Source organism: Alternaria burnsii, assembly GCF_013036055.1.
Source record: "Alternaria burnsii strain CBS107.38 chromosome Unknown 705, whole genome shotgun sequence".
In the NCBI taxonomy this organism is placed as follows: Eukaryota; Fungi; Ascomycota; class Dothideomycetes; order Pleosporales; family Pleosporaceae; genus Alternaria; species Alternaria burnsii.
The window spans coordinates 855,160-870,241 of NW_024066107.1; the positions used below are offsets into that span (position 1 = coordinate 855,160).

General features: G+C 51.7%; 4 protein-coding genes across 4 annotated transcripts; all 4 read right to left on the reverse strand.

Annotated features, from left to right (window-relative positions):
* Nucleotides 1–385: 385 nt before the first annotated feature.
* On the reverse strand, nt 386–2,374 carry GT037_000320 (uncharacterized protein; the record flags this gene model as incomplete). Its single annotated transcript, XM_038925367.1, has 3 exons — nt 386–1,147; nt 1,197–2,264; nt 2,327–2,374. 3 exons carry the CDS (start codon nt 2,372–2,374, stop codon nt 386–388), a joined length of 1,878 nt encoding a protein of 625 aa, XP_038791223.1.
* An 863-nt stretch (nt 2,375–3,237) lies between these two features.
* GT037_000321 (arm repeat-containing) lies at nt 3,238–6,845 on the reverse strand (the record flags this gene model as incomplete). Its single annotated transcript, XM_038925368.1, has 10 exons — nt 3,238–3,407; nt 3,460–3,577; nt 3,626–3,789; nt 3,840–4,385; nt 4,438–4,569; nt 4,623–5,812; nt 5,865–6,049; nt 6,100–6,560; nt 6,621–6,699; nt 6,756–6,845. 10 exons carry the CDS (start codon nt 6,843–6,845, stop codon nt 3,238–3,240), a joined length of 3,135 nt encoding a protein of 1,044 aa, XP_038791224.1.
* A 2,754-nt stretch (nt 6,846–9,599) lies between these two features.
* Nucleotides 9,600–11,396, reverse strand: GT037_000322 (uncharacterized protein; the record flags this gene model as incomplete). Its single annotated transcript, XM_038925369.1, has 1 exon — nt 9,600–11,396. The coding sequence occupies one exon, from the start codon at nt 11,394–11,396 to the stop codon at nt 9,600–9,602; it is 1,797 nt and encodes a 598-aa protein (XP_038791225.1).
* Nucleotides 11,397–13,119: 1,723 nt separating this feature from the next.
* On the reverse strand, nt 13,120–14,789 carry GT037_000323 (streptomycin biosynthesis protein; the record flags this gene model as incomplete). Its single annotated transcript, XM_038925370.1, has 2 exons — nt 13,120–14,089; nt 14,140–14,789. 2 exons carry the CDS (start codon nt 14,787–14,789, stop codon nt 13,120–13,122), a joined length of 1,620 nt encoding a protein of 539 aa, XP_038791226.1.
* Between the last annotated feature and the right edge of the window lie 293 nt (nt 14,790–15,082).

Here is a 15,082-nt window from a genome sequence, read left to right on the forward strand (position 1 = left end):
GGACTAGCGCTTTGACCTCACGCGAGCCTCGGGAGCTAGTCCCGATCCGCACACCGGGGAAGCGCAACCCAGGACGAGGCGTCTGGAATTAGTAACGGCGGTGAGAATTACAAGGTGAGTGGAGACAAGCTCATCCAACGATAAAATGTGATGTTGCGATTCAAATGCATCATCTGCTAGTTGTTCTACTTTTGCTACCGGTACAACAAAGTGATCCTATGGCACTCATGTGTTAGAGACACCCCCCGTTCACTATGATACACATCCATTCACCGCACAGCATCAAATTGACATTAAGTATCACATGCCATGAAGCACGCACGTCGATTGCCCGATCGTATCCACAATGACCATTACATCGTTGTTCCGTCGTGATGTCTCCGATCTAGCCAGCCAGTGCGCCCTCAACAGCATGGCCAATTGCTCCACCGAGCTGCCCAAAGAATATCGACTTCAGGATAGTTTCGCCTTCACCCACAGCCCACATGCCAGCATCGCTCAGCTTCTCTTTCCATTGGTTCCTCTCCTCATGGCTGAGCTCCTCCCACTTTCGAGCGGCGGCATGCTTCTTCAAAACATCTTCATCTCCAGCATGAACTTCTGTGCTGAGAGTACCGTCAGACTCTGGGTCGTGATGTATAACGAGGGCCTTTTGTTGGCCTGAAGGCTCCGATGGTTTGGTGTCGGAGATGACATGAGGGAGGTGAAGGTGTAGTAAGTCGGCGATGCGGTGCGATGTCTTGACCACTGGTGAGTTGGCGTTGTTGAGAATGGCGCTGTGGCGTTTGTCGCGCAATGTCTCGCCAAAGCTTTTGTGTCGGCTTGCCGCGTTCTGTAGACTGGCAGGTAGTATACCCTTGGTAAGATTGCCCTCTGGGTCCACCAATGACTGTATTAGTAGAGCAATGACTGCTACTATCATGGCCCCAACAAGGTAAGTAGCCGCTGTGAACAAGTTTCTCGAACGCGCTGTCTGGAGCACATAGCGAGATCCGGTATATTGCAACTGAAAGGTCTCCACGCTGATCGTGTTTCCCAACGACGTACTTGCCAGACGCAAGTACTGGGGTGGATCTTGACGGCCAGTTGACACCTCTGGCTTGAAGAATGGCGAGAAGACGGCTTTCGTCATTTGCACATCGTGAACCTGCTTTTGTTAGCACATATCGGATTTTACGGGTATGTTTTCCACTTACATTATCGTAGCTATTGAATGCATGGAATGAACTCAAAGAATCTCTTGCTGGCCCGTGGTAGTCCATTGTGTAGACGGTCAAGGATATATCAATGGCCGCGACCGCAATTGCAATCTGGTAGGCGCCGTCTTCGTCGGCATCAAGCAAGCTGACGTCCATATCTGTTGCCGCTTTTACGTGCTTGGGCAGTGTTTTCCGCAGAACGACGCTTGCTGGGCCATCTTCATAAAGATGTATAAGGAGCAGCTCGACTCCGGTCCTGTTGGGCAAGTTCTTCAACAACAACAGGTGTTTCGACGAAAGCCACCGTACGCATCTCAGCTTACTCTTGGCGCCTTTCTCAACGTGAGGTATTGTGTAGAGCTTCCTGTGTTCGTTTTTGCCCTTAGTCTTCCTCTGGCCGAAGTCCCAGTTCACATCCTGGACAAAGACATTTGAATCTGTTACGTAGGCTATCCGGAACTCTCCTTCCTCTTGTGTAAAGATATCCAGATCGTTTGCTTCTTGGCCTTGATGCAGATCGATTCGTCCTATTACATCTTGATCGGCTGGTTTAGTCGACGTTGCACTGAAGATGACAATCTCATTCTCATCTCCTGCGAGGCTGGACGCGATCGCGCCAATTCGCCTGCTGGGTGTGCTGGACGTCGTCCGACGTGCTGGGGATAGTTTGACAATCCGCTGGTAGCCTTCCTTTTTACCACCGTCCGACTTGGGTGTCTTGAAGAGCTGAGTCTTACTGACAAAATCGACCTTTCCATCTGTTTTCTCGGCACTCTTTGAATATTTCAATTCAAACGCCCGCAGATGTTCGTTATTACCCTTCAACCGTTCTTCTTCGCTACTGCCATTTCCAGCAAACAAGATTAGGCCATCTTTTGTAGAAAGGTTGTCCAAGCAAGTTATGGAATCGTCTTTGCTCGCTTCAATCTCCGCGAAAGATTGTATAGTCGGCGCTCGTGAAGTAAAGTCGTATGCTGTAATTTGGTTTTTGACTCCGCTTCTCCCTGCTCCTCCACCTCCGCCCACCACGAGAACGCCCGGTCTGTTACTAGCGAATGTTGCAGCCTGCATGCGGGCGTACCAAGTCAGTATATGTCTCATGGAGTCCGTATAGGCACACTACTGACGAAGATCGGGTACGTGGTTTGCGCTTTGGAGACTGTTGGACGCGACATGGTGGAAGCACTCTGCCCAGGGGCTTTGTAACACGTATCTTTGAGGCTGGATGACGGTAGGGAGATGCGACCGTATGCAGCAATCGTTTGCGCTTGGGAGTCGGACTTGTACTAGGTGAATCAGGTCGCTCGTTAGGATAGAACCGAAGATTGGTAGTCGCGTAGAGATGAGGAGTCTTTGCTGGGCAGCGATAGGTGTGTCAAGATGGCTGTCGAGTTGCGATGGGTAGGCGTAGTTTCTACCACGTTTCGCGCGGGATATCAACAAGCCACGATGACGCTTTGCGCCGGTGGCTTATCGATAGCGTGGTCCGCGGCCTCCCTTACGATCGACAGGGCAGCCACGCGCCTTTTTTAATTAACCATGATCGTAAATCCCGGATAAATCATGATATTGGCGTAAAGGTCTCACGGCAAGTCAATGCGATAGTCTTGAAAAGTTTGCTCCTATGTCAGGTGCACTATCTACTGTAGCCTTCAAGGCCGGCGACAACATCATTCCGCATACATGATCTCATTCCAAGCAATGGTGCCTCTCGTGGATATCGTCCTCCTCTTTTTCATAACAATGATACTAACACACCAAACGAACGCCATACTACACCGTCTGACTAGCAGCCGCCGGAACAAACCTCCGGTCCAAAGCGTCTTCCCTGAAAAGAGTCAAAACGCCAGTATGCTCGCTAAAAAGAGGCCAACTAGAAGGCCCAGGCCCTACTTCGCCTTTCAATCTCCGAGTTTGGCCTCGTCAAACTGTAGCCTGAAGATCTACGCCGAGCTTCTCGTGGGCCCTCGAAACAGCGAAGCCTTGTGTGTACCTCTAGGGCAGATTTTATTGATGACGCGAATGATAAATCATGCTTCTACTGTGGCGGCAATCCTGGGTGTCCATTGGCAGCAGCAGCTTGAGCCTCGGCTTGAACTTGGGCGATGATATCGGCCTGGTGGACAGCACCCTGGACCACTTGTTGCTCCTCTGCGCTTAGGTTCTTGGTAAGATTCTCATACAGCGCAGGTTGCTCTTGTTGAAGACCTGATATACAGTCAGTATGAATTTGCGGCACGGTTCGATGGATTATACTTACGTAGCAATGCGTGCTTGAACATGCCATATGGCTCGACCTTGTCAAGCGGTGTCTCAAGGAGACTTTCCTCTTCTAGCTCGTCATCGTCGTCATCATCGATCGAACTGAACTTTTGAGCCTATTTCTGGTCAGCTTGCATCTCCAATACCGGGCGGTATATGCATACCTCTTCATTCAAGAAGTCGAGATAAGCGGCACTCTCGTCCTTGACATCCTCAGTCTCGTCCGCCTCGTTGTTCCAGTCAGCTTCTTGTTCCCACTCCTCGTCTTCCTCTTCCTCGAACTCGGCGGAGTAATCGAATGTGTCTTCCTTCTTAGCTTCCTCACGGTCTATGCAGGTGTTAGTTATCGCTAGTGGACCAGGATGAACGGGAACTTACTCTTCAGAGCTGCGGGGAGTGTCTGGAATAGACGGGTAACACCCTGCAACAAGCGTGGCCAGCCTTGCTGTACGCTTACAGGAACGTCTTGAGCTCGTAGTGTGAGAAGGGAGCAGATGGCGGAGATACAGAGCTTCTTATCGTGAACTCGAGTGAAGTTATCGATGCTCGAGAACCAGAGACTGAAGAACTTGTTGGTCCAGCCGTTTGTCTCAAGCACATGAAGCGCCAAAGCAGGGTTATAATAGATGGAGTTGATGACAACCTCCATGAGATGTATCCTCAAAGACTTTACTTTGGGTTCATCATTCATCAGCACGTGCATTGTAAGTCCGATAAACTCAGGGACGTAGTCATCGGCATGGCCACGCATGTTGAGCATGATGATCTCGGCTAGCTTGCAACCGCAGATGCGATCAACGCCACCAACCTTGTCGTCCTTGAAGATTGTCCTGACCATGTCGACAATTGCATCGAGATAAGACCGGTTTTGGATCAAGGTGGGTGTACCATAGTTGACAAAGTTCTCAAGCGCAGGGAGCATATCTATACATAGTCAGCAGACATATTGGTGACCGGCAAGAAAGAAGGCACATACCCTCAAGATATAGCTCAGCACCGGCCTTGAATGTCCTGTGTATCAGCTCAAATGCTTGCCACATGGTTCCGGATATGCTCTTGGCAGCAAAGGTGCAGCTGTCGATGATCTCAAAGACCTCGTTGTATAGGTCTGCGAAGACGTTAGTATGGGGCTGAAGCGGCTGGATTTACAGGTTTGCATACCGTAAAGCTTGTTCTCGAGGGTAATGGTGATAACAGGCATAAGAATGGTCTCTAGATGTAGAAGAACATCAGGTGTACTTTCCAGGGTAAGGATAAGAGTACCAATGGTCTGTAGGACACCAAGAGCCGTGATGCTCTTCTCGTCAAGGAAGTCACCGTACTCGCTTTCGTCGCCCTTCTCTTGGTTTCTTGATACCAATTCCCGCACAATACGCAGGTAGGTGTCACGCAGCTGTTCGCTCAGCGCCACGGCGAAGGGAGTCAATTCCGGAGCAAAAACTTCGACAAAGTCCTCCATAACGTTGGCAAGCGCATCAACGTCGACTTCATTAGCGAGCTTCAGTAGCTGCTGCATAACCTGGGGAATGTTCGTTTTCATGTTGGTTCGAATAACATCGTGGCGGATGAGGGGTTGCAGTGACAGGGCAGCAGCAACACGGACCGGGAGCGTCGGATCAGCCATGGACTCCAGGATGTTACGGTAGATGATGATGAGGTTATTCGGGTCCTTGAAATCAAGCTGTTCGAACTTCTCGAGGGTATCGCATGCGCGAGCACGCAGGAAACCGTGGGGGCTTCGGAATTCGGGGAACACATGGCGGACGAAGAAGTATTCGACCTGGTCTGCGATCGGGCTCTTCTTGCCTAGTATAACGCCAGAGAGAGTACCAATCATGCGCAACGCACCCTCCTTCTCTCTTGGGTTCTTCTCGTTGTCGGGAGCGGCCTCATATCGGTTGACTACCTCGTTGACAAAGTTCAGCACAGTAAATGTCTGCTTGCGGCGGCTCTTGGTGAGCGTAACAAGGAAGTTTGTCGCGGCAACGTCGGGGGCAGTCACGTCTTCGTAGAAGTTCAACTTTCTGTGTAGGTACTCTTGTGGCTCCTCCTCAAAGAGTTCGATGTCTTCATCCGACTGACACAGGACAGGGAAGATGAGATGGGCAATGAGGTTGTCGGTGTGCGGCTTGAGGAGGGTCCACATGGACTTGGGCTTGACGCACTCGTCGAGGAAGTTGAGCGTGTAGTACAAGCTGGCCTTTGACAGCCAGACTTGCTTCCCAACCCATTTCTCGACCTGCTGGAGGTAGACCTTGAGGATCTCGGGCGCGAAGTTGGTGATGAAGGTCTTGGCTACTTCGGTATAGTCGATCTCGTTGTTCTTGCCGAGCGCAGACGGGTTGCCGTACCTGTTGGTGATTAGCCACGCCCAAGTGAGTCATGCATAGTCTTTCTGTGTACCTAACGAATAGCCTGTTCAAGTTTGCGTATGACCACTTCTTCGCCTTCCACCAATGATTTACTTCCCGCTCGTCGAGATCTTCGGGGAGAGACGACTCTGGGGGTTCCTTGCCGACGACAGTCAAGAACAGTGTGCACCAGCCAACCATGACTTGCTGGTCGCGCAGGGATGCGGGGAGATCGAACTATGGTCTGGTCAGCCACTCGTCATATGCTATGCCAGTGAAAATCTTACGTAGATGGCATGCTTGTACACCTTCAACACCGTCCGTAATATCTCGCCAGCCTCCAAGCTCGTCTCACCAGCCAGTGAGTTTCCGATATTCAGCAGCTGAGGGAAGGACATGGCAACTATCTTGTCAAAATCTGCGCGGTTCTCTCCCGACTTGAATCTGTAGATCTTGCATATCGCCAACAGACACTGGACACCCGCGAAGACTGACTCGATGTTTCCAGCGTTCAGTAGTTGTATAGTGATGTCGAGGAAGTCTGGCCATTTGGCAGGGAAATCGTATGCGAGAATCTTTTGGAGGGTAGGAATAAGCTGTAGGCGCACTTGGGGCGGGGAGGCGACGAGGACGGGGACGAGGCGACTGCGGAAGGCAGCCTTTTCTTCCTCTGGTATGGGGATGGCCTGGCTGTATTCTTCGGCAGGCGACCAGCCCTTGGAAATGCGGTTTTTGAGGTAGACGACGGCTGTAGGCACGCGTTAGTGATGAAGGCCACGGGTGTAGAGTGGTTGTAGGCGCATCTTACTCGACAGGCGCACGGCGTTGTTCTGTTCCTGCTCGAGGATGTTCAGCAGGCCGTCGGTGAAGCCTGGCTTTTCTTCGGCCTATATTTCTATCAGTCTGCCGTCTGGTAGGCATTCTTCCGGCATTCAACACGCACATGCTTGAGGTCGAGTTCAGCTTGCTGTCTGATGGCGGCGTTCGCGTCAAGAGTCGCCTGAATCCTATCCCGCAGGCCGGCAACGTCCATGGTTGCGAGTATGTGACAGGGTCTGCGGCGAGTATTGGTGATGGGCTAGAGAAAGCCAAGGGTGGTGGGTGCGGTGAGAAGTGGCAGTGGGGGATCGGGCGAGATTACTGCTGTCTTTGCACCCGCAAACAGCGTTATGGGGTAAGAATTGGCGGGAGGGACTGTGTCAGGATAAAGGCACGCGTGCTTTTTCCCTCGATTTTGCGCCTCGTCGGGCTTGTGCAGCTTGTGCGGGACGTGATGATGGAGGGGCAGTAGTTAATTTTGTGTGGATCAGAATCGCGGCTTTCCCTCCCAGCATCGTTAGCGCACGTGGCGGTCAATGCACTGTCCCTGCCCTTTGACCACCACGATGCATCTATTTACTCATCACCACATGCCACCTTGGCTGTCACGTTTTCTGGCACACTGCCTTGCATCGCCAAACACATCAACAGGCTTCCAGGTACCCATGTTACAAAACGCGCATCTACTTCGACGGCGAACAGCGGCCTCTGGGCCGGCATAAAGCGGTACCTGCAGGCTGATGGATAGGTACTTGTCATCCGACGCTTCCCACCAACTTCCATCGTTGCCGATAGGAAGGACGCAGACCGAAGCAACAGAGCGTCATCGCTCTCATGTCGGGCCCTACCCACTTGACGCACTGACATCCGCACGGCTTCCACGGCTGCGACGCGACCCTTTCGGCAAATAGTGCTACTGCTGGATCAAATGCAACCGTACTACGACGCTGACCTACCATGTCTTTACACTCTCCATACTTTTATCCGGAAGCTTGTACTGGCCTATGCAGCAAGCATGTTTGCGAAGTCTGTCACGCCACAATTCAGGCATCGCCATGGGGGACCGATCGAGTCTGCCAAAACCATCTTCGAGAAGGTGGGACAGCACGTACATCATAAGTATTTCCGAGTGTCTGTATCACTATGCCAAAAACACGCATGAAGCCTGCCGCCCCTAATGCGACCAGATAACCAGGACATGAATTTTCTTATCTTCTTTTTGAGCCAGGTCCAGCCGAAAGATGTTCACTTAAGATAGGCATGCGCAAACAATATCATCACCTTGATATTTGATAAAATGATGTACTTGATGGAAAGAAGGACCTGGGTAGAACGACACTCATCTGTGCCTGGCTTGCGAACATTGGCTCAAAACACCATGAGATATACAAGCTGTTGCAGCTTCCGATCAATTTCAAATAACTTGGATGGTGAGCGGAAGATCAGCGAGGCATATGCCTTACGTATACTTACCCAACACTAATGCGCTATGCTTGCGGCTGCTCAAGTCGAAACACCATCCCGCCGAAAAGACGGGCTGATCCCATGTCTGCATCCAGTACGTTTTGTGCAAAGGCGAAAACGTAGAAGAAAACATGTCGAGAATGTCACACTTTTTGGAGGTTTTGATACAGATGATAGTATAGAGAACAGACTAAGTAACGGAGCAGTGTTTTATATCTTCCACTAGCATTATGGCTTCCATGGTCAAGATGGTATATAAAGCAACCAAAAACCCTAGATTCATCTTATGTGCGATTTTTCATGCAGTTTTTCAGCCAAACATCAGTGTCTTGGGCCCTTTTTCCCTTTGGATGGAGGGACGAAAAATCGCCCCGGTGAAGGTTTGCTGTGAACGGAAGTGCATGATTGTGTTACGGCGTAGAACTTCGGAGATATGTGTTTATTTCCGGACTGTCCACACAAAATGTTAGATATGGTGTCGATAGTCGAAGACCTAATACCCGTGAAGATTTATCAAATCTTTGATCTAAGCATAAATCTACATCGAAGCATGCCATGTCAGTTTTGAAGACCAGATCTTACACAGACGAGACAAGGAGTGCCAACACGATAATGGCCAAGCGAGGTTTGAGGTTGACAATCAAGCAAGCGACCACATCATGCGTGATTTGTTGTCGCTTTGTGGTCGTCTGCCCTCCTACAAACATGACTATGCTGTTTTCTGTATCGGGTCGCATCAAACACTCCATACTACAAAAAGTCTATAAGGGGTGTAAATAATGGTTTTAGCATTTTAGAAGTAGAGTGTGATAAAGGAGAGAAGGTTTCCCAAAACCCTGAGCGGTGTTTTGGACCATCATAACAGACAGCTCATGCACGTATCTGCATCCGTCTACTTCTTCGAGAGGCGCAAAATACACGACCGGTACCTGTGGTTGTTCTTGGGAGTCAGAAGGTAGAGAAGGTGACCATGAGGCTGGGGCCGTTTGCATTTGGAGTTCTCGCAAGCTTGCAGACATGCCAAATAGAAGTCCCACCTTTTGGAGACAGGAAGACAGGCGTCTTCATACGGTATGGCCCCAGTCTTTTTGAGAAAGTGAGGTAAGATGTGTGATGAAGGAGGATAAGTATTAAGAGCTTGAACAGTCTTTAGATATCGAGAACTAGGCTGACAAGTTGGCACATGTGGTTTGGCGGGTTACCCCAAATCTGGTGTTTGGGTTCAAAAGCAAGCGTCGTACAGACTATGAGGGACAGCGTTGATGGTGAGAAGTACCATTGCTTCTGAACTACTAAGATATTTAACCCAAAACTATCGCGCCATGTAAATGCTGTGTTATCAAGAAAACGCCAGGTAATGCTGCTAAAGCCCAATAGAAAGAAAACGCCGCTCAATGCAAAAAGAGAGCTTGTGCTGACCAGCAGCTGTTTTATCGTATCCCATCCCATCATCCATCATCTCATCATACCATCATTCCTCATAACCATTACCAAACTCAACCAATTAACCAATAGACTTTCCCCTCTTTCCCTTACCACACTCCCTCTTACTCAATGGTTCGTCAGGGAAAACCCAACCCCTAACCCTCTTCGCCTCCCTCTTCTCGCCAAGCTGCGGCTTAGGAATCCAAGTGTCCTTGTCCAAGAAGTTTTGCCTGGTCAACGCAGCAGGGCCACCAACGTCCATGCGCCAGGTGCCCATACCCTCAAAGGGGTTCTCCTTGGCGAGCATGTGCAGGTACCAAAGAGCGAGGGCGGCGGTCAGTTGGATGTCGCCAGTCTCGGGGTGCGAACCGGAAGTTGAGAGACGGATGGGAGCAGAGGTCTCCAAGTACCCATAAATGGGCACGCCGGTTTGTGCGTTGACGGTTGTAGGGTCGGGGGTGGAGAAGGAGGATGGGCCACCGCAGCGGACGCAGAGAAGTTCGATCTCGGTCATGATGAAGCCGTAGCGGCAACCGTGCTCGCGCATGACGCGGTGGAGGTGAGCGAGACCCTGGAGGTAGAGAACTTGCTTGGGAGGTGACTCGCTGCGCATGCCGGTGTTCCATTGGTCGTAGCACTTGACGAGACCGACGACGCGGCCTCGGCTGTCACCGAAGAGGGTCTTCTCATAGTCGGAGGGGTAGTTGGAGACGAACTCTGGTTGTTGGCGTTGACCGGCGACGGGCTTGATGGCGCGCATGACCATGTGAGAGTTTCCCTGAGCAACCTTGAGCGCAGCGTTGACCTTGTTGGCGTAGTAGTTTGTGCAGATGTCCTGGAGCGCTGACTCGTTTTCTGGTTGCAGGTTCTGGCGGCAAGGCTGGGGAAGGTAGTTGGCTGGGACAGGGACCTCAAGAAGAGGAAGGACCGAGGGGATAGACTTGATAGTGGTAATGTTGAAGTCTTCCCAGCTGCGGAGGTTGCGGATGTCCCACCAGAAGTGGTTGTTGATGCCGCGTGGTGCGCTAGTGACGCGGCGAACTAGAGATGGGGAGGGGTTGGTAGAGGAGAGGTACTCTACCAGAGACGATGTAGCAGGGACTTGCTGAAAGCTGTCAAAACTGACATCTGTGAAAGAGGGGTACTGCACAGCCGGCGCCGCCTCGAACTCTGGGACAACAAAGTCTTGAGTGCAAGTAGAGGTAAAGCTGGGCATGTCTTGAACTGAAGAGTAAGACGATGGAAGGGAAGTGACGAGGCTCAGGCTGGACTGAGGCGCACTTGAAGCAGTGACGTAGCTGGGCATGTTGCGGTAGGTGGGGAAGCCATATCGGCTGATAACCTGCTCATCAACACTTCCAGCAGAGCCAGCGCGAGCATGGCGGGCTCGGTTGGCTGAAGTAGAGCGGGAGTGCGAGCTGACGTACGAAGACCGACGTGGAAGCTCGGGCTGTTGTGCGAATGTGATAGGAGAGTTGAGAGTAGAGAGATTGAAGTCGTATGAGGAAGCTGTTGACACGGGAGATGTCATTGTGCTGTGAGCGTTGTGGATGTTGTGGTTGAAAGGACTGGAATCACGACGAACCATCGAGGCTGGCCGTGAGTAAGGGCTGTAGGCATAGCCGATGCTGGATGAGGTAGACGTCGTCCTGCGATGTCTAATGGGACCACTGGTGGGCTCGGCAACTTGATCTTGCATGCGGACCTTGGGGAGGAGAACAGGTCCATATTGCCGGACTGGTGACCGTGGAGGGGTGGGGCCAGCGAGTTGAGGTTCTGGTGATGAGGCTTGGGAGTAGTATGTGACGTCCGAGCCGACACTGCCCGGGATGTAGTTGAAAGGAGCAGTCGGGGGTGTTGTTTGACGGCTATACATGATGAATGATGTGAAGCTACCAGACTACGTTGGATCAGCACCAATGATTCGGCTCGAGGATAAAAGCAGTGACTTACGCGGTGGAGATTGAGGATAGAGACAGGAAGAGATTATCGAATAGCGATTAGTAGCAGAGTCCAGCTCCAGGTGTCTAAGACAAAAACGCAGAAGTTAGGGAAGGAAAAGGAAATGAGACACAATCGACTCGTCGGGCAGTGCTCTAGATGAAGTCCTTGAAGAAGCTGATGGACTGGTGGATTGCGGCACAGACAGACTTCTTATCCTTCCTGTTCCCCGCGTAGAGACACGAGAACCAACGCCCACTTCGCGCTAAAACATCTGAAACACGATCCATCGAAGGGCCAGCACCCGGGGAGTTGGACCGGTAGACGTTCTGGCGGTCTGGCGGCAGTATCAGAGCATGCTTCTACAACATGCGAGCCTCACAAGGCGTCTGAAACATAGCGCTGCTGGTGCTTGGCTTGGGCGAGTACGTGGCTAGCGAACGACTCTGGCTATGCTATTCTTGAGGCGTTGCATACTCGATGTAGTATGGTGGCATGGGAATATGTCCTCTCAATGGCTACAGCTATGAAGAAGTATACGAAAGCGGTAAGCGGGCCAGCGAGGCGCCTGCACATGGGGCGGTTGGATAACATGAAACCGGCAGCCTCGGCGCCGCATAGCAGAGTTCTAGTGTGTAGTACTACACTGAGGGACTTTTCTCGATGGGCGCCGGGGCGGCAGTTTGACGTTGGCAGCGCGAAGGGACGAATGGACGGCCATGGTGTTGTCCGCTTAGCGCCTGCCGTGTCGTCCGTGCTGGGTCCCGCGTTGCGTGGGGCATCTGCAGCCCGTTAAGAGTCATCGATGGAAGAAAGCAGGATGATTGGACCACGACGCTCCAACGTTTCGTTTCTGCGGAGCGACATGCGTCTTCCCGCATGCCCGCCATGCACGAACGAGTGACTCACAATGGGCGGAGAGAAGTGTATTCACGACTATAACACGCTTCCTAGACCGCTCACACGTCGACGCGTTCACCGCGTTGTTGTCAAGCAAGTTTCTTCCGGGTCTTGGGCCTCGCCCACCTGCTGCGCTGTCCTCTGCCATGCTATGCGACTCGACTCCATGCACAGCCCCCAGCGGCGTCTTGAGCTCGACCTACGAAAAAGCGCAAACTGAGGTTCGGACGCTCCCGAAGACAGCGCGAGTGTCGTTCTCGTCCAATGTACTACAAACCGGACAATCTGACTGGCCCCAAATCCATCTGCCAATCCAAGCGCCCATACTCCCAAACGTTGCACCCGGAAACGCTCTCGTGGAGAAAATTTCCAGCCCTACCCATCGTCTTCCTTGAGCCTCATAGTCTATTAAGCGCCCATGTTCACCCTAAGAGGAGATATTAGTCGCAGGCACGGTCACCAAATATAGCCCAGACGGGACGAAACCGGCTGCGAAAAGGCCGTTAATTGCCTGAATACGGAGATTAACTGTCAAACGTGCCTGGGGCTAGAATTGCTTCATCGAGCGCTGACAGCGGATTGGCGCGAGGTTTGGCAGCCTTCATCTCGGTTTCACAAGCTTCGCAAGAGCCTCATCCGATGTCATGCTTTGATCTAGGCGCCCTTGTACATTGCCGCACATTTCGGCAACCGATAGAAACTACCCTCCGTGCTCTCCTTGCTGGCCTGAACTGTCATCATCACTTACGCATGCCACGTTACCGCTGGTGTAATTGAGACTCCACCGACTCGGCCCACCACTTCTTCCAGTCGACCACTTGGCGCTTCGTTCGAGCGTCTTCGGCCGCGAAAACCATGGCATGGCTGCGGAACGCCTCCTCAAGGTTGCATCCGAGGTACTGTCGCTGAGCATCTGACGCGGACATGGCGCCAGAGTCGACAGCGTTGACCGCCATCAGGAATTGTCGCGCAAGTCCCTCGTCACCACCGCCGTGACCACCGCCTGCAAGATGGGGACTATGGGTTTTGGTTTGCCCTGTCGAGAAGTTGTGAACTTTGATGTTGGTGCTATCGTACTCAATCTCGCCTTTGGTACCGTAGATACGACCTCGCCGTTCGCATTGCTTCTCAGTAAAAGCGATCATGTGGAATTGCGCTTTCTTTGCGCCGCGACCGTATACCAAAGGTAGGCCGTCATCGTCCTTCACGATTGGGTCATCGTCCCAGGTGATAGTGACCATCTGGTCATCACAGACATCATTATCGGACTCCCAGACACATCGCCCAAACCATGGGCGTTGTTCTACTTCGCTGGTTGGAGCGTCGACGCTGTAGTCTTCAGCCAGATCTTTGAGAAGCTGCTTTCCAGCTGCTTCTTTTCCCATAGTCTTATAGATATCTTCGATCTCTGGATTCACAATCTTCACTGGCCAATCCGCGTTGCCGTTGTTCAGATGCCTCTCAAGATAAATCTTCTTCGCACTGTAGTCGCATCCAGACTCGTGCGCGCAGGAAAGACAGTTTGTAGCTGACCCAGCTGTCTTCGGTTTGCGCTCCCTGCGGAAGAAGTTGCGAGACCCTGTAGAGGTGATTAATGAAGGAAGGTGAGGTGTCGCGTAATCCGCGTTCGGGCCAGGCGAGCAGAGCATCCACATGAGGAAATCGATATCGTGGCATGACTTTGTAAGCAAAGATGGTGCAGTCTTTGACTCCTTCCTCCAGTTTCCCCTGTTCTTGTTAGTACTAGACTTTAGAAGGAGTGGTCAGGTTGATCATACCTTACATAGCTATGTGAGAAATGCCACCAACCGACCGGCTCAACATGTTCGATACTCAACACATCCCCAATAACGTCCTTCTCAAGCACCAGATGTCTCAGTAACATATTATGCGGCGAATAGCGCAATACGTGGCAGATGCCGAAGATCGTTTCCTTGGCTTTGCTTTCGCCGTCAGGGGCCCTGAGTGCTCTGTACATCCTCATGCAACTATCCAATCTCGTACTCATTGGTTTCTCACACGAGATGTGTACGCCCATGTCAGCGATACCACAGATAACCTCCTCATGCAACTCATCGAGTACACAGACGAACACTGCGTTGACGCCTTTGTCTACGCTGTGACCAGCTTTTTCTTGCTCTCTTCTCTTCACCTCATACTCCTTCCAGTCTTTCCAACTACGGAATGCTTGGTTGCCAGTGGCTTCATTCCCACTGCCCCAGATGAATCTGCGACCAAATTCACCGCGTTTGTAGTCACTGGGCTCGCATACAGCCGCGATGATAGAATTCGTTGAAGAAAGCGCGGCTTCAGCGTAGGCAGTGCCACGACTTCCTGCCCCGATGATAAGGACGCGAGGCGGGTTCGTGAAGGTCTGCTTTCCCACAGCCTGGAGAAAAGCTGTCTCGTCTGCTTCGAGGCTTGGCATGGTGCTGGTGTTTTGACAAAAGCTGTGTTGAAGAGAGGAGATGTCGGTTTGGAAAGTACTAGTAATGAATACAGGGTATGAACTGATCGCTATGGCTGATATCTCTCCAGCTATTGATATGGTTCAGGTGGGCCTAATATTTTGCAACCAATGTCGGACCCAAAACAATCGTACTCGTATCTTATCTGTTTGCCAACTTCCTTCTACCCGTTGTAACGCGATACGTGTTAGACGATGCGAGTGACCGGACGACTACCAGATCCGCGCGGCAGTTGCTCTTTTTGGTGACCGGA